Source organism: Doryrhamphus excisus, linkage group LG21, assembly GCF_037039965.1.
Source record: "Doryrhamphus excisus strain RoL-2023G ecotype Guam linkage group LG21, RoL_Dexc_Guam_v1.1, whole genome shotgun sequence".
NCBI classification, from domain to species: Eukaryota; Metazoa; Chordata; class Actinopteri; order Syngnathiformes; family Syngnathidae; genus Doryrhamphus; species Doryrhamphus excisus.
The window spans coordinates 9516709-9535775 of NC_136377.1; the positions used below are offsets into that span (position 1 = coordinate 9516709).

Genomic DNA, 19067 nt, shown 5'->3' on the forward strand with positions numbered 1-19067 from the left:
TCTGACCTGAGGCGTGCTTGCTCTAGTGTGCATGCAGATTACAGCTACCAGCTAACTTACAAATTACAGCTAACTTTCAATGTTCATACTTGACATTTCCGTTAGAGTTACACAACCACACCCAAATACTGTAGGTGTGGGAATGCTAAATTTCAGTCTCCATGTTCTTCATTATATTGTATATACTGTAAGTGTCCACTGCAGTCATGTCATTAGTCACATGAATTGTATTTTAACATAATTTTTGTCCATGTCTGGATTGTTTTAGGGATGAAACTTTCAGGTGTGTCACTTTGAAAATTATCCAACGAAAACACAGCCTAATATACATGTGTTAAACATATACAGATAGTCCTCAGGTTCCATAGGAGTTCCATTCCTAGACCGTGATACAAGTCAAGTTTTGGTGTCAGCTGCATCTTTTAAAATGATGCCCGAATCAATTCCTAAATCACTCGCACTTTACACATGGAGGGCATATAAAGTACAATAACAAAAAGATCTACTACAAGAATGAAATGAAACAGTACCGTTTAAAAAAAAAAACTCCTTGCCTTTCGCTGCATCGTATTGGGGAGAAATAGAAGAAGTAGAACAAATAAAACAATAAGACCACTGCGCTGCTTAGTTAGATATTTATCCTTAATGATGGCTGTGTTGGGCAAACACAGCGGTGGGCAAACTTTTTGACGTTAACAAAAATTTATGGAGGCATGTAGTATGTAACCACAAAATGCTAAAACCCAGAACACAGTAACCCAAGAACCACGTGTAGTTGGACTTTGCAGTCCAGCCTGATAGAGAACTCACCCTGTGTCCAGGCTCTGGGCGCTTAGGGAGGCCGATCCAGACTCAGTACCACTCTCTGCATCGCTCTCGCTTCGATATTCCACTGGAGATGTCGAACCTGGCTTAATACGAACTAATACATAACAGAGGGGAGAGAAAGGAAATTAGAAAGGGAGTTGGGTCTATAACTGGATATAAGTAAATAAAATGGATGCTTCCATCACGAGCGTCAGCACCATTTGGAACCTGAAATTACTAGTATTAGTAGAATTTTGTCAAATGTTTATGTAAAGAGTTAAAAATGTAAGAGGCCAAAGTAAAAAAAAAACAATATTAATATTCTCTTTGATGTTGATGTAACCCGATAATTTGTCTAGAATGAAATCAAACATACAACAGTATTAATAAGCATAAGCACCACCTATTAGCAATAATGTCAAAGGATATATTTTATGAAAAGTCTGACTAGTGGATAACTGCAAGAGTTTTTATTTTTCTTTAGCTTGCCTTATGCTTTATCGTATGTAATGCAACAGACAATACAGCTTAAGATTTTGCACAGAAACACATGTAATTGTTTATTTCTTTAAAGTCATCTGTGTACAACACCTTACGCAATGTAGTGTGTACAGTACTGCATGGTTTGCGTTACACGTATGTAATAATATTAAGAATAATAATAAATGTTATTTATATTGCACTTTACATTACAGAAACCTCAATGTTATGCGACTATGACTTTGTATATAATTGAATAGAAAACAAAAGTAATGTTATACTACTTTATGCTGCTTTATGTTGCATGTTACCCTGCGTCATGTTTTGCTACGTTACCTTTCCCTACTTGATATTACACAACGTTATGTAGCTATTATGGAATACTGAGCTATGGTACACTTCTTTGTTTGTTACATTGTGCTATGTTACATCTTTCTAAATTATGTTACATTATTTTACTCATGATTATGTAGTGACAGTTAATCAAATGAAACTTTGTACTGCTTTAAAAATAAACATAACAATGACATGTTTGTGACTCAGAAGGCACTGCACAAGTGTCATCAAAATGAAACAACAATTAGTGTCTATTGAAAAATCCCACCTCGCAAGCCAAACACAGTCCACCCAGCATGGGAGGACTGCAAAGGAGGGGCACTTAATAAAGTATGATGCAGGATGCAAGGTGGTGTGTGTTGGTGAAAGGAGGGGTCGCGCTCTCTCTCTCTCTCTCTCTCTCGCACACACACACGTGTACGCACACACACACGTGTACGCACACACACCAAAAAGAAGTGCTCTTTGTCTCTGGAGACAATGACTCCTTCCCTTCCCACTCTGACACCACACATTAAAACAAAATTTAGAGACTCCTGTATGTGGTCCACCCCTTTTCGGGGTTCTAATGTTAAAACTGACCTTCCCTAATTATGGCCGACAAGACAAGGTAGCAGCTACACAATAGGCAAGTGGTTAACGCTCTGGCTTTGATTCTCCGCTTGGGCATCTCTGTGTAGAGATTGCATGTTCTGCCCATGCGTGGGTTTTCCTCCCACATTCCAAAAACATGCATGTTAAGTTAATTGGTGACTCAAAATTGTCCATCGGTATGAATGTGAGTGTGAATGGTTGTTTGTCTTTATGTGCCCTGTGATTGGCTGGCCACCAGTCCAGGGTGTAACCCGCCTTTCACCCCGCGAGCCGAGAGAGACATTGGCATAGAAAATAGCCGGATAGCACCCCCATATGATGAATTTGTCTTACAGCACGGGGGTATCTTGAAGATTAAAGAAGTACAGTGAAAAATATATAAATATATGGCCATATATTGCTATCTACAAGTATAATTTCTACAACATTACACTGACCATTCGAATGACTATTGGTCATCTTAGGATAGACTTGAATTGGGAATTGAATTGGCTTTGAAATAGGAAACATGAACGGCAAGTGCATGCAATATACGTGCTTGAAAATATAGTTTAGTTTGTGGGTGTGAAAAGCAGGAATGCTGCTGAATTCTTCATCTTTAAAAGTGCCTACCATTGGAATTAGGGAGCTGTTGATGTAGTTGGAGGCTAATATGTACAGCTGTTACCAACACGGCTTTAATGGCAACCTTGGCAATTCAGTCCCATGGTGTTTGGAGGACTTTCATTCAGCCAACGCCAAGCTGAGGTTAAATGCGTGTTGTGTTATGTGTGTGCGCTCTCTCCGAGTATGCGCACACACGCACACACACAACGAATTGGAGCAACCATGTCTGCTATCAGAGGTCTTTAGCGTGCACAACACAAACTTTAATGATGAGAGAAATGTTTTATACATCGTATTAAATTGTGTCAGTGTGATGTGTTTGTGTGTGTGGAGGTGGGGGGTGCGTCACACTGCGGAGGAGCAGTCATCACATCGATGCCAGATAAAACTTAAACTGTGACAGAAATGTTTTGCACATGGTTGAATATTTATTCCTTTTAAAGTTGATAATGCCGTTTAAATGTGTGTTTAAGAAAGCTGAATCCTACTGTGTTCATTGTTTACATTTCAATAAATATTTCTTTAAACTTGAGACCTGTAATATTTGTTATCATTGTCATTTTTTCATGTAAATTGAGGGAGCAAAAGCAGTATCGGCCACAAATATCGACCCAAGCAAAATCGGCCATCAGCTAAGGGTGATGGAAAAAAATTGGAATCGGCATCGGCCCGAAACAAACCATATCGGTCGATCCCTACACCGGACCTTACAAAGCACCAGCATATAGCAAACAACACTAGCTATTTGGACATAGTGATACACGTTGGCTCCAATACCTCAAGAATGAGGCAATCAGAGATTACAAAGAGGAAAGAAAAGACAGAGGCAGAAAGATGGGTCGGCATTGAATAATTATATTTGGCCTCTAATCTGCAAGAGGCAATGAAACCCTCTCAACCCCTTTTTTCCCCCAAAATGGGAATGAATGAGTTTTTCTTGCCCGGTTGGGGGTTCAGATCAGGGGATGTCGTTGATTGTTGCCAGCTTGTAAAACCCTTTGAGACTTTTTTGTGATTAAGCGTGAACAGGCAACTATATCACATCGGATAATAATAAATACAACAAATAAAAAAATCCCCAAGTAAAACAATAAGAGATTTGAGAGATCAAACAAACCACTCGACCACTGTGTGGCTCCAGGGAGGCTCATGATGAAAAATAACAAACAAATAATGATAACATAAAATACATATGACAACCTGTCCCCCACCTCTCGCCTGCATTTAGCTGGGATAGCATACCCCCTTGACCCGAGTCGGACAAGTGGTATAGAACATGAGTGGATGGATGGAAAATACTGTACATATGAATATTTGTCAATTGAACTGTATTATAAATATCTATTTTTATATGATTTAAATAGTTGCGCCCGTTATTAGTTAAAAATAATAAATCGTAAAATTGCTGAATTTGTGTATTTCCTGATGAAATACTGGGCAGAAATGTAAGATGAGGGGGCCATGAGCATCTCTTCTCGACTTTATGCTCAAGCTCAGCTTACCAACTGAGTGCACTCAGTGAGTACACTCAGGATCATGGTGTCTGCCAGATTCTGTTTGTCATTATGTTGCCATAGCAGTAGCATACAGCACAGGCTGGTTAGGATTTTTTATAATATATACCAAGTTATATAACAAGGTACGTACATATATAGCAAGTCATATTTAACAAGTTATCTCTTTGAGTAGCACTAGCCCCGGCACACATTATGACCTACACCTGTTAACATACATAACCCATACTGTCCAACATTTAAGGTGTATTTTTGTGCTTTCCGTTGCACTCTAGCAGTAACTATAAACTTGTCAAGTACGAACTCAGATCTTGAGACAAGCTACTGATTAACAAAACTTAAGGAACAAGCGTTGTTGCAGATAAAAGTAAAAAAAAAAGACAGATAGTGTGGTTATTCAACAACTTTGCATGAAGAAAAACAAGCCTGTCAGATCTTGTGGTGACACGCCTTTATACATATCTTGGGATATTTTAAGCAATGACACTTCTTGTCAACTATTACTGTAATTACTGTAACTACTATAATTTTCATACTGAATCCGGAATGAGGAATCCAAAGCCCACATTAATTTGGATCCTATGAGTCTCTGGCCAGTTAGCAGACTCACAGAATGGCATATGACTCAAAGGAAAAACCACATACTCATATGATTCATTTGAATTGGTTCACTGATTTAAATCAGCAAACTCAGTAGAGACACCACATACTCAAAAGATTCTCCTGAACCGATTCACTGACTCGAGTCAGCGGTCTCATCAGAAACACCACAGACTCAGATGACTCTTCTGAATTCGTTCATAGACTCCAGTTAGCAGACTACAAGAAACACAATAGACTCAGATAATTCATTTAAATTGATTTACTGATTCATATTGGGGGATTCACTGGAGAAAACTGAGGAGTTATTATTAGATTCACTTACAATATACAACGGGAACAACACTGACTGAAGTGATTTGTGGGAACTTTGGTGCACTTTAGTTCCTCAGACCAAACCGAATCCCTACAAATAACTGAACTTACCACCAACAAAATATCCATCATATGGCAAATATGGACAAATGTGTCTGACATTAAGATCAATAGCAAATCTGACACTGTACTAAAATAAGTGAAAGGAAAGCGTAGGGAAAAAATCAACAGGAGCAAGTATCTCGCATGTATCATTCTTACCTGTTCCTTCCGACCGTCCGTCACTACCTATGAGAGGAACCGTGATGGCAGCGGTCGCCACACCATCTGTGGGCATGGCTGTGTAGACGACTGGTAGAGACTGCACCACCACGGGGATGGTCTGCAACTGGCCCACTTTGCTGGGCATGCTCACTGAGGGGATGGTGTGGATGACGTGGAGTATTTGTTGTCCACCGGCACCTTGCGTGGCTAAAATGGATCCTGGGGACAGAACCTGGACCAGAACATTTTACTGGACTACTTGTTTTAGCTTACATTTTAAGAGATTCATTATAATGTTTACCATGGAGCCTATGGACTGTACCGCTGATGGGACCGGTGTAGCAGACAGGTTGGGCTGTGTCACAGCGCTTCCTGGAGCTGGGTTGGTGGTGGTGTTGGTGGTGGGGGTGGGCACCGAAGAGGAGCGCGATTTGTTGAGAGACAAGTCCACAGGCTCAGTCTGGTCCTCGGCCGTGCAGGGCTGTGGCGATGATGCTTCGGCCTTGAAGGTCGGCAACTCCGTCTTTATTTTGGTGTTTGTCTGGTAGGAGCGCTCGTCACCAATGGTGGCCTGCTGGTGAGAACATAGTGAAAAGGAAAAACAAGATTTAGGAGCCTGAAATTATGTCATATGATAACACATTAAATGAACACATAAATGCAACATATCCTCATTAATATTTTGGAAACAGTCAAAAAAGTAAACTTTAAAAAATGACAAATATTCCAGAAAAAAGTGCTTTACTACAACTGCACAATATTTCAACTTATCATAATAATACATTCTTGTAATGTTACAATTGTTGGATTTACTGTATTTTTGCCAAATTACAATTCTGTTCCTGTAATCTCAGAACTCGTTGATGAACATCAGTGGTGAGGAATGCTGTCAGGCTAAAGTAGTAGTCCCATCAGCCCTTTTTGGACCATTAATTTGAGCATCAGGCTGAAGAGGATGCTGAACAGAGTCAGTGCCAGGACGCAACCCTGTTTCACACCGTTGACAATGGGGAAAATTCAGAGAGGTCGCTGTTTAACCTAACTTGGCCGTGCTGGTCTTTATGCAACTGGTTGACCATACTAAGGAACTTTGGAGGGCATCCAAGGTGCTCCATGATTAGCCAAAGACCCTTCCTGCTCACCGTGTCTTGGTTAAGTTGACAAACGTTACATACAGTCCTTAGTTCTGCTCCCAACACTTTTCTTGGAGCTGTCAGAGGATGAAAACCATGTCTGTGGTACCCCGCTTTGAAGCCACACTGGGTTTGTGGGAGCTGGTCTTCACCGATGATAGGTACTCGCCTGTTCAGGAGCACACAAGCAAAGATTTTTCCTGCAACGGAGAGCAGAGTGATCCCCCGGTAGTTGGAGCAGTCTGACTTTTCCCACTTGTTCTTTTATAAGGTAATAATGACTGCATCGCGGAGGTCTCTTGGCAGTTTGCCCTGCTCCCAACAACAGACAAGGAGTTTGTGGAGCTTGCTGCGTAGCGCTGGGCCTCCACGTTTCCAAAACTCAGGTGGAATTCCATCAACTCCTGCTGCCTTGCCACTCTTCAACTGCTTTTTGGCTTTAGTAAGTTCTTGCATAGTAGGCGGTTCGTCAAGTTCCACTTTGACTGGCAGCTGAGAGATGCGGAGTAACGAGTCGTGGACAACTCAATCAGCACTGAAGAGTGCTTGGAAGTACTCAGACCAACGGTTCAGGATGGAAGCCTTGTCTATAAGAGTGCCTGTCCGTCTGCACTGCGCAAAGGACTCTAGGCCTGATGTGTGGGGCCATACGCCGTTTTGAGGGCTTCATAGAAGCCTCTGAAGTCACCAGCATCTGCACAATGCTGAGTTCTTACTGCGAGGTTGATCCACCAATCATTTTGCATCACTCAAAGCTTGAGCTGGAGGATGTTGCAGATGTGATGAAAGGCAGCTTTCTTCACAGGACAGGACGGGTGAGCCAGGTGGGCCTGGTGAGCTGATCTCTTCTTTGCTAGCAATTTCTGGACCCTCTTCATTGTTTTCGTCAAACCAGTCTTTATTTCTTTTAGTGGTAAACCCAAGGACTTCTTCAGATGTCTGCAGGATGGTAGTTTTCAGTTGGTCCCAGAGTGTTTCGGGAGAGGAATCTTCTGGGCAGCTGTTGTTTCCAAGCCTGGCCTGTAAGCCTGTCTGGAAGTCAGCTTTCACTTCAGATGACTGTAGCTTGCTGAGCTTGAACGTTTTCTAGTGGGCTTCCCTTCCTTGGCTTAGGTTTGAAGTGCATCCTGAGTTTGCAGCGCACTAGCCAATGATCAGTATGACATTCTGCACTGGGCATCACTCTGGTGTGCATGATGTGTTTGAGGTCTCAAGGACGTACTTGAACATAATCAATGAGGTGCTAGTGCTTAGACCGAGGATGCATCCAGGTTGTCTTCAGATTGTCCTTTTGCTGAAAGATTGTGTTGGTGATGACAAGTTGTTGCTTTGTGCAGAACTCCAGCAGCAAGCGCCCATTGTCGTTGCAGTTTCCAACTCTGTGTCTGCCAAGTTCTGCTTTCCAGGCAACTGTGTCTTGGCCACTCTAGCATTGAAGTAGCAGAGAATTGATAGCTTGTCGTCTGCAGGGGTGCTTCGGAGAAGGCTATGGAGTTCTGAGTAAAACTTTTTCCGTCTTTTTTTGCAGACTCAGCTTGAAGAGTCGGATCATACACACTAAAAAGCATTGCATACTGCTTGTTCTCCAGTGGGAGGAGCATGGACATGATGCGGTTGTAAAGACCAGATGGCAGGTTTTCCAGCTTGGATGCGATGGAGGTTCTGAGCAGGAAGCAACGCCAGCGAGACGCCTTTCTGTTGCAGGTTTCCCTGACCAGAAGAGGGTGTATCCAGCGCCATGCTCCTGTAAGCTGCCTTCTTCTGGGAAGCAAACTTCACAGTTCATGCGCAATCAGAGCAGAGCAACATTCTGGTCAGTTTGTGTCAGTTTGGTCAAGCATGGTTCTGATGTTCCAGCATGCCAGTTTCATTGTTTTTGCACCCTTACAGGTGGGTGCGTACCTTCATTTCTTTGTTGTTGTTCGACCGCATGAGAAGATGCCTGTTGACCGCGGCAAGCCAACTGGGGGATGAGAGACAAGCTTTGGTTAGGCCACCTTTTCTTGGCCCCTCTCCATATGGAGCAAGCAGTGCTGTCCCTAGATAAGGCTGCTTGGTCGTTCAGGGTGCTGCCGAGTGATGCTGTCATCTCCGGGTCAACATCAGGAGACCAATGTCCTGAACTGCCTGCATGCAGGATTGGAACTGTGGCTTCCAGTGACTTCCACCTGCTGTTTTCGCCCCTTTCCGTTGCTGCAGGGCTTGGTAAAGTTGGTGGCGTCGTGAACGTGGGCATGTCCTTTCAGCCAGCACAATGGACTTTTAAGGTGGAGTACAGTGAGCGCAGTCCTGGCCCCACCCGTTACACTGTCATCTGTGTCATCTGTGTCATCTGTTCATCTGTCATGGCTGTCTTGTCTGTCAGCAAGCTGGGACGGTGAAAGCGAGGTCCTCAAGTCGTAGGTTTTACATCAGACTGTCCTTGTCCCAGATGAATGGCCTGTCAAGGCTATCGAGTTTCATCTACCCTGGTTTGGTTTTGCTGGATGGCCACTGTTGGCTCACCTGAGCCAGCGCTTTTGTAGATGGATCTTGCTTTTCTTTCCATCAGGGTGTCCAGCCATCTTCCACAGCAATCTCCAGAAGGAGATAGTGGGGGAGACAGTTTAGTCGCCTTCAACCCGACCCTGAAACAGGTAGTACTGGATTACAGGTTTCCAGTAGCAGGGAACTTGCAGGCCTCCTGACCAGCAAGCCTCCTGACTGACGCTATGTATTATACTATGTATGCTAAATCATATGACACAATGTGATGTAGCACTGAATCCTCATTTTTAACAAAAAACAATGAGAACAAAAAAAAATAAGCATAGTCTACAGCTAAATGCTACCATCCGCTACCTCTCATCATTCAGATATTTTGGTTTTATCCAACGTGCATCAGCTTTTTGGATCCCAAGGCTCGCTTGTTGTGCTAAAGAAAACAATGGTTGCTGAAGGAAGGAAAAAAAGACGAGAAAGAAAGAGAGAAAGAGAGAAAGAAAGAAAGAAAGAAAGAAGGAAAGAAGGAAAGAAAGAAAGAAAGAAGGAAAGAAAGAAAGAAAGAAAGAAAGAAAAAAAGAAAGAAAGAAAGAAAGGCTTGAATGGGGGGTAAAAAGCAAGAGGGATCGGCAGCCATCTCCATTGCAAGAGACGAGCTGGCCTGAGTCCAGTTCAGTTGAGCATGGCTTGGCTCTGGGCAAAAAGGAGAGGGCGGAGCATCTACTACAGCCTCTTCTTTCGAGTGCCACAGTTCCTGGAGGCGGGGCAGCAAATATTGAGGTTGTAACTAATACAAAATCTTGATCCTCCCTCAAGAAACACCAGTAAAAAAGCTTATTTGCATGAAACATGTTAGTTTGCTTTCAGCATCGAGAGAGAGAGAGAGAGAGAGAGAGAGAAAAGCTATGAAAATGGTGCTGCTGGTGATTATGAAGCAAAATTAGTGTGGAAAGAGGCGAGGAAGTGGTTGCGGCTGAGAGGCATCAGGAAGACGGGGAGTGGGCAGGAAAGGCTTTTGTGTCGCCATGGAAACTGGGAGTGATCAGTTGACTCCTGCGCTCTTTCCCCTCGTTTCCCACACGCCAACACCCTTCCCCTCCCATCTTTCCAGCACCAGTACCACACCCCTCTCTCACCTTTCCACACCTCCCCCAAGCATCTCTCGCCCCTGCATCAACCACACCACACCCAACCTTGCCTTCTAAGCTCATGTTTGTTTCAATTCCAACCATGGCCATAGTCAGCTTATTTTTCTCAGGTTAAATCCCCCAAATGGTAAGAACATTGGGCTGAAAAGGCTCACCGACCAGCTCAGCAGCCGTGGCAGTGGCAGTTCAATCTGTTCTACTCTGCCAGCACTTCACAGTTCAACAACTGTGCCATAAAATGGGTCACCCTGTCTTTGCCTCGCAATTAATTTATGCTATCTCTGACTTGGCTTGAATGGAGACTAATGGTAAGGGACAGTATGGAAAATATATGATAAAATGCCAAAACACTTTAAACAACATTAACATTATTAAACAACATTTATTGTGTTTACATTTTGACTGAATACAAGTTCCACAAAACATTACTTCTTTCATTTTAACTCAGCTCAGTTTCGTCCTAAAGACCAATTTAAGTTCCCTCACTGTAAGATTAATTGCTTTCTTCTGTTGGCAACCCTATGGAAGCCAGTGTTTCATTTGGATAATTTTGGATAATTTTGTGAATTACTACAGCACCAAAACAGCGTGTGCAGCGTGACAACTGGAGAAGGCACATTCAAGGATGGTCAAAGAAAGTGGGAAAAAAATCATTGCTTGCTTTAAGAATTGAGAAAGACTAGGGTATTTCTAAGAATAATATATATTTGAAGCCACCATCAACCAGTACGAGCCTGGAATTTGCTTTCAGAGAGGTTGTGTACTGAATAAATATGCACATTCCCACATAGTATCAGCATTTTGTGAGGTGAATGAAAAAGGTGTAAAAATACAGTAAGCTGTTGTAGTACTGTGCAGCCTGGAACAAAGTTATAAGTATGTTCAAGTACTGTCAAACAAAGTGGGACAAAACGCTGCTCACATATGAAAAAACTTACAAAATAATATTTAATAACATCTAAAACAATATCAAATTGTATATTATTTTTGAAGAAAATAATGGCCTATAATTCCAAAATTTACATATCTTTACATAAAATTTGATGTAATTATCATTGTAGTTGAGTATCAAATCATGTACCACAAAGAGATTTGTGTCCCTACTTATAATAAAATTAAAAAAATGGCCAAAATGAAATTAATCACAATTTAAAATTGTAATTGACTTACAGCCCTAATTATTGTTATTATTATGATTAGACTTTTTAAAAAGTCTACTCTTTTTTTTATTTAGTTTTGTTTAATTTTTGTTGTATTTCATACATTCATGGATTCATTGATATTTATTTCAATATTATCATTATTATTTTAACCCACTCAACACACATAATGGACTTGTAAATTCTTTTTTTATTATATTCTCATTTCTATATTTTCATTTGTATATTTATGAAAAATAAATTTTATGCATTATTATTTGATTTGATTTTTTTTTCTACTTGGTGATTGGTTGGTGTTTGTGTTGTGCATATTGGTGGCTGATGGCTCAAATGGAGGCGGGTGTGCGTGTTTTTTTTTGTGTATTTGAGGTCCTTGGATTCCTGTGATTGGCGGCAGCACTGAAGCCGCCGAGAAGGGGAACAGCCCAACGCATCTCTCTGTCTCTCTCTCTCTCTCTCTATAGTACCTCTCTCGCTTCATTGTACTGCCACTAAGGTTGGGATCCAGTGGTATTTTGGACTTGACGGAGTTGGGAACTCTTCCTCTTTATGTTAAGCCCTAACAGTTGAGGAAACTCGCTAATTATTGTAAACACATTTATGCTACCAAATATGGATCCTGGCAAATAAAAAGTTAAAAAGTGCATAGATGAATGGTGTAATGCTACTCATTGTTACATTGTTATTCCATAATGAACAGTATGACAGGATTCAAGAGCCAGAGAGCTGAAGAGTGTAACAAAGACTTGTTGGTTTTCAATTCTTGTCATAGTTGTTTTCTTGCTACAGGAGCAAATCAATAGGTCAGGAGGGGAGAAAAACACTGTATGTTGCTGTGGAAGGGTGGAGAAGAATGTGAGGAGGAAGAACTCCAATGTGAAACATGTGATTGTCAATGGTGGATGAATGTGTGCTCTGTATGTGACTTGTGCAGCCGAGCGTGACGACAGATATGGTTGATATAAAAAAGTGAGAAAAACAACAGCTGGTTTTGATATAAACCACATAGCACGAGAGGCCGCCCCTCCCATAGCGTACCACACCCCATGTAGCGCCCCCACCCTCTTAGCCTGGCTCACCACCCACCTGTTAGCAAAGCCTGACGCAGCTCAACCATGACATTACCTAATCAAGCCTTAGCAATGTTGATTCCCTGGCAGCTTAGCAACATGTTTGTCCACGCCCAGTTAGGGTGCCTGGACTCCACCGTTAAAGTCAACTCCTCCACTTCATGAAAAAATGTGATGAAATCCTGAGGTGCAGTGAACATGTTCTTTGGGATTTTGCAGAAAAATCGCACAGTAATTAGTACACATTGTTACATTTGCGGTTTTAGTCATGCTATAATGACCACAGAATATGGAGAAAAACAGTGGGAAAAAATTGTTGCGTGTCTTATTTACATATGTTAGTTAATCTGTTTGCTTGCGAGCAGGCTACTTCCTGCAGTAGTGTGAAATGATACATTCTGAGATTTCCAAATCCTTACCTAAATTCCATCTTCCATGGTCAATGTGACATTAACAAATCTTGCCATACTTTAGCAGAGTCACCTTCTAAAAAAGTACATCTTGAGGTGTATTTTTCATTTTGCACAGCCGGAGATTTTTCAGCATTTATTCATCTCAACCTTTCACAAAGAAACTGCATCTTGCCACAAATGTGTGAGCTTTCATACCCTGCAGTACGAGTGACTTCAGTGTCTGGGGTGACATGTAAACAATATTTGTTGGAAAATTGCTTTCAACACAACAGGGTATATGAAGTGGCGTCTGATAATTATTGGTGCCGTTAATTATCGGCCCGATATCTGCCTAAAAATGTGATATCGGTATCAGGAGCTTCCCTTTACTGAAAAGCCAATAGAGAGCGGGTAGAACAAACATTGCCAAAGCCACAAAATTGCTATATTGCAGCTAATACTTAAATTAGAAAGGTTACCCTGAGAAAGAGGTGACTTTTTACGTAGCAACCAGAGTAAACATTTGAAAGCCATCTGACCTCAGCAACATTTGCCCGACAGTCCAGTTTTGCCCATGTTCACAAATTTTTCTCTTGCTGGCCCAGAATCATCAACTCCAACCATTTCTGCCTGATACATGACTCTTTATTTAGCTGCAAAACCTCATTATCTGAAACTTTGGCAGAATTTAACACACAAATACAACAATGCAACAACTCAATTTATTCAAGTGGAAAAAGTAGATAGGTCTACTTTAACAACACAACAAGATGTGTGTCATATTGAATGCTAACTGGAGAATAAAGTGTTCCTTCGCTCCTTCGCGGCTCACTTTTCGCACACTCGCTCTTTTGCAGATTTTTTTGTGCAATTTTAGAGCGTAAGAATGTTGTTACCAGCTGAGGCTGGGCCTTTGAGAAGAATTGCATTGTGGAATTTGAGTGTTGTAGTCTTGCGTCCTGATTGGCTGTAGACCGTCTCCCAGTGTGCTCATGACAGGCTAGCAAACTAACAGTGTGAGCTGTTTGCTCCCCGCCAAATGTGTGACTCTGAACACTGCAGGGCCGCAAGCCCGCCCCTCGACAAAAGCTAAATGGCCGATGAAACGCTCTACACCAGGGGTGGGCAAACTTTTTGACTGGCGGGCCGCATTGATTTAACAAAATTGACGGGGGGGCCACACTCGATATTTTACACGAAACAGTCCACCTGGAATTATTGTATCTGTAAAAGTGTCATGCAATCTGCTATATGGGCACTTTGAGATCATTTATTTCATGTAAAGTAAGTTATAAATGTATTATAATAAATTGATTATTATTTGTTATTATTATTATTTGTTATTATTATTATTTGTATTATTATTATATGCTTGTGTCTCTTTTTTCAGGAGCAACAGACCACATCAAATAACAAAATTATTAAATCTGTAAAAGTGTCATGCAATCTTCTATATGTGCACTTTGAGATCATTTATTTGATGTAGTGTGTTATAAATTTATAATAAGAATATTTTTTATTATGTTATATTATTATTATTATTATTATTATTATTATTATTATTATTATTATTATGTGCCTGTGTCCCTTTTTTCAGGAGCACTTTGTAAACAACAGACCGCATCAAATAACGAAATTATTGTATCTGTAAAAGTGTTATGCAATCTGCTATGTGTGCACTTTGAGATCATTTATTTGATGTAAAGTACGTTATAAATTTATAATAGAAGAAGAATACATTTATTATTTATTATTATTATTATTATTAATATTATTATTATGTGCTTGTGTCCCTTTTTTCACTTTGTAAACAACAGACCGCATGAAATAACAAAATTGATAAAACCGCCAAACCATGAAAATGTCGGCTCAAGCCATGATGCCAGGTTGTATGTTGACCTTAAATGAAATACTTTGGAAAGAACGGGCGGGCCGTATTCAAACACTTGGCGGGCCGGATGTGGCCCCCGGGCCGTAGTTTGCCCACCCCTGCTCTACGCCGACATGAGGGTAACAAGCACAAGGAAAGAAGCAACACACTTCAAGAAGGACACAAAAACACCACAGCCAAACAAAGAGCCCTGATCAGATGAGGGAACCACGTGTGACTCAATAATTTCTTGTGTCCAAGCAGGTTGTTCATTAAATTTGAAACAAATTTTTTACTTTAGGGTGTTTAAAGGAGAGGAATGTGAGGAGATGTTAAATCCTGTCTGAGAAAAGTATATAAATTGTAAGGGTGACTGGTTTAACAGCCTTAAAACAAATAGTGATTGGAAACAAATACAGTCGGCTACTTCATGGACTTCCCTTACTGCGAGTTGTTTTCAGAACCTATCCCCCACAATGAACAAGGGACAACACTGCACACACAAACTCATACGAAATTGAGGCAGGATTTAAAAAAAACTCTGGCGGATGCTAACCCAGGTTTAACGGTAATCAGAGCTATAAAAATGGAGGAAACAATATTTCTGCTGTGGTAAGTTTGGAGGGACAGCACTAATACACTGCCAACAAAGGACGCTTTCAGCACTGCTGCATGAAGCAAATAATTTGCACAAATATACCCGATGAACGATGATGTCACTTTGCGAGTGAGCGATGATATCATCACCCTGCAACAGCAGAGGCGTTGGCTGCAATTTCTGCCTAACCTTTTTCTTTTTTTGCAATGATTTTTGTAGCTTTGACACACACACACAAACCATGCTTGCTCCTGGCTAGAGTGCGCAGACAAGGCCTCTCACCTGTCCTGACACATGCGTTTGTGTGACTGCATATGTGTGTGAGTGTTGTGGCCTGTTGTCTTCTTGTGCGTGACTGCTCTTGTTTGCTGGAGGACTTGTTTATGTGCATACATCAGTGACACACACACACACACACACACACACAAGGGCTTATTGTGTGTTTGTGCTAGAGAGAGATTACAGAGCTATTCAGTTGGCTATGCTGGTAGCTATTCAGTGTGTGCGTGTGTCATTGGCTGAAGTGGCGAGTTAGAAAAAGACAGGGTGGGGGAGTACATAGTGAGATGGAAAGGTGGAGGAGGAAGGGAGGGTGGGAAAGGGGGAGGGTCTTTCAGGCAGTCTTTTGGGTAACTCCCGGCAGCAGAGCCATGGTTTCCATGGCGATGACGCGCCGAACGGAAGCACAGCCTCCCTTCAAAATATCCTATTAGGGTGAGAGTGAGAGAAGAGGAGGAGGAAGAGAGCGTGTGAGAGTTTGAGCAAGAGAAGTAAAGGTGATTGAGTGTTGCTACACTGCTGCTAGGCCATAGCAAGGCCATAGGTGTGACCTCTGACCCTTCAACACAGGTTTATCAGGACTAATACAGCAGGTTGGATGAGCTCTTCTTTACTAGCTTAATGGCTAAAAGAGTCTGAGCTAGCCTCGTATGGTTGTTTGAAGGCACTAATACATTTATAGACAACTTAGTTTGCTTTTCAACTGCCATATACCAGCTCGGCTCGGCTAATTGCACTTTTTGGTGTCAAAGAAAGTTGGAGGGGTCACAAAAGGAAAGCAGTTTGCTTCTCGAAACAATATAATACATATCTATCACAAAACAGTTTTCCCCAAGAAACAGGCTACAGCGATATTGTTGTTGTGGCAGGTAACACAATTTTTTAATTGACTAACACAACGCCTTGCTAGGGTTTGTGTCAGTATCTTCACAGACCGAAGAGTGGATTTTTTACCTGAAGACTGACGCACACAGCCATCCCATGGAGATTGGACATTGTAAGTGTTGTTGCTGTATCTATGTGCTGTCATTGACAGAAGTAGCGTGAGCTCCTGGGCTATGATATGGAATCAATGGAAGGACGTTCTGGGAAGGTTTTAAATCTTGAAAATACGGAAGAATACTGTAAATATTCAAATTGTCAACAATGTACTTGTCCTTGCATGATCACAGCATGTACTGTTTTTCAAATGATAAAACCCTGTTAGAGTTTTTTTTTGTAGTCGGAATAGGCGTGAACCAATGATGTGCATTGTTAGCCTTGAAGTTGTTTTCTGGCATTTGAATGCACAAAAAAGAGAAAGAAATATGTCTTCATGTTTCACATAAGGATTGGGAATGGGGGGCAAAATTCCCCAAAAAGCACAGTTTCCCTTTAAAGGTTTCAGATTATCAAACAAATTCATATAACTGAACTGAAACTTAATTTCTTACTATTAACAGAGAAAACAAATCCAAATCTACATGTCCCTGCATGAAAAAGTGATTGCCCCCTAAACCTAATAACTGGTTCGGCCACCCTTAGCAGCAACAATGCAATCCAGCATTGGCCATAACTTGCAATGAGTCTCTTACAGCACTGTGGATACATTGTGGCCCGGTCATCTTTTCAGAATAACCTTTTCAGAATGTCCTCCGTGAATCATCACCTTATCGTGGTGGAGGGGTTTGAGTGTCGGAGTGATCCTGGGAGCTATGATGTCTGGGACTGGGAGGGTTTACCAAGGCAAACAGATGAGAGGTGACCGGCCAGATCAAGAGTCATTCGGAACACCCCGACTAAAGCAAGAGAACAGACCGCACCTTGCCTGGACATGGGATACAGGGCCTCACCCTGCAGCCAGGGGCTCGCAGGCTAGCACCTTGGGCCTTCACCTGCGGGGCCCGCCCGGACCCAGCCTGAAGAAGCCACACAGGATCTCACCCCCTGTAGGCCCACCACCTGCGGGGGCCGGCAAAGTGTGTGAATTGTAAGGTCAACAGCCTCTGTCTTGGGAGTGGTTCATTGATCTGGATTATGATTACATTTATTTAGGGCTGCAATGATTATTTGGATAATTTGAATACCTCCATTAGTAGCTGAGGATTTTTTCCATGTTTCAAAGAATCGCTCACGTCACCAAAGTGCCTACGTCACGTGGAGAACCAAGAAGTAAGCAAGTGTTTGAAGACGCGGGACGTTTGAAGCGGCTAGAAAAAATGGCATACAATGAAAGACAAGGAAAAGTAAATGTAGATTTAGTCAGATTGCATATAGTATACGTATACAGTAGGGTGGCCCTTATTTTTCAACTTTTGAAATTTCATGCTCTCATATAATAATGTTAGAATAAATTAAAAAAACATTTGGGCCAAATTGTATCAATATTGATTAATATTTAGAGGTTGCGCAACAACTTTCAAGTTTGATATATGCTGTTCATATTCAGGAGTTTTCGCAAATTATGATAATTTGTGCATGCATGTTTTAGTGGTTTAATAATGATCATTAATTTGAGTTTATGACAGCATTGGACTTCCCTGACAATGACACCAATTTGCATTCATTTTTACCACAGGTGGTTTTTATTGTGCTGGTTTTACCTTGTGAACATGCTGAAAATTATCCATGCAAATATATAATACTTATTTGCTGACCTAATCTGCTTGCTAAGCACATGCATGGGGCCCACCTCTGGTCCTCAAAAGGTTTCAGAAGCATTGGCAATATACATCGACAGAGCCAACTTCAAATCAGCCATAACAAGTGATGGTGATCTTGTTGCAGACATCAAAGATGATGCCATTGAATTTGCCATAGAACAGCTTGAATCTTTCCAGCTCGTCATTATCTTCCTTGGTGGTGGTCCTCCTCGAGGTACCAGGAGCTATTCACCATGCTCGATGGATGGCCAAAGCATTGTACGCTCTCAAGATATACCTATTTGGCAATCAGTTCAAACTCACTTCTTACGAAACTAGAGGAATTTGCGACATTTGTGTGTTCGTTGTGGGACTGTTTGCTAGAGCTTGGTTCACAGCTGCTGATGCCATCGGTGCCCCTTATAATGATCTTCAATTTCTGCAAAGTTTTCAGGGCACCTGTGGTATTTGAGTGAGGAGCTGATAACGTTAGCCCTTTTTGACCCAGCAGTACCGTTTTATTATAACTGTTTTATTTTATTTTGCTTTGCGTTCTTAAAATGGTACAATTTCCTCAAAAATGAGCAATTCTGGAAATATTCAGAGGTCTTGAGCAACCTCTAAATATTGTTTAAAAAATTAAAAATTTTGCACAGTGAGTTTTTATTGATATCCTAACACATTTAGAGGGTGAGAGTTGAACATTTCCAAAAAAAAAAATTGACCCCCCCCATATAAGGATCACTCTAGTATACAGCCCCAAAAATAACCATGTCCATTTAAGAAATAAAACCCTTGA

General features: G+C 41.4%; 1 protein-coding gene across 2 annotated transcripts in view; it reads right to left on the reverse strand.

Moving 5' to 3' along the window:
- Positions 1-19067, reverse strand: part of klf8 (Kruppel like factor 8) — a 102843-nt gene that overhangs the window by 7793 nt on the left and 75983 nt on the right. Inside the window, exons 3-5 of one of the 2 annotated variants that reach the window (XM_058087900.2) lie at positions 5818-6090; positions 5514-5748; positions 811-922 (exon numbers count right to left, since the gene is read on the reverse strand). In XM_058087900.2, the coding sequence (XP_057943883.2) occupies positions 811-922; positions 5514-5748; positions 5818-6090 (620 nt within the window). The remainder of the gene's footprint in view (positions 1-810; positions 923-5513; positions 5749-5817; positions 6091-19067) is intronic. The other variant, XM_058087901.2, reaches the window with a different exon arrangement.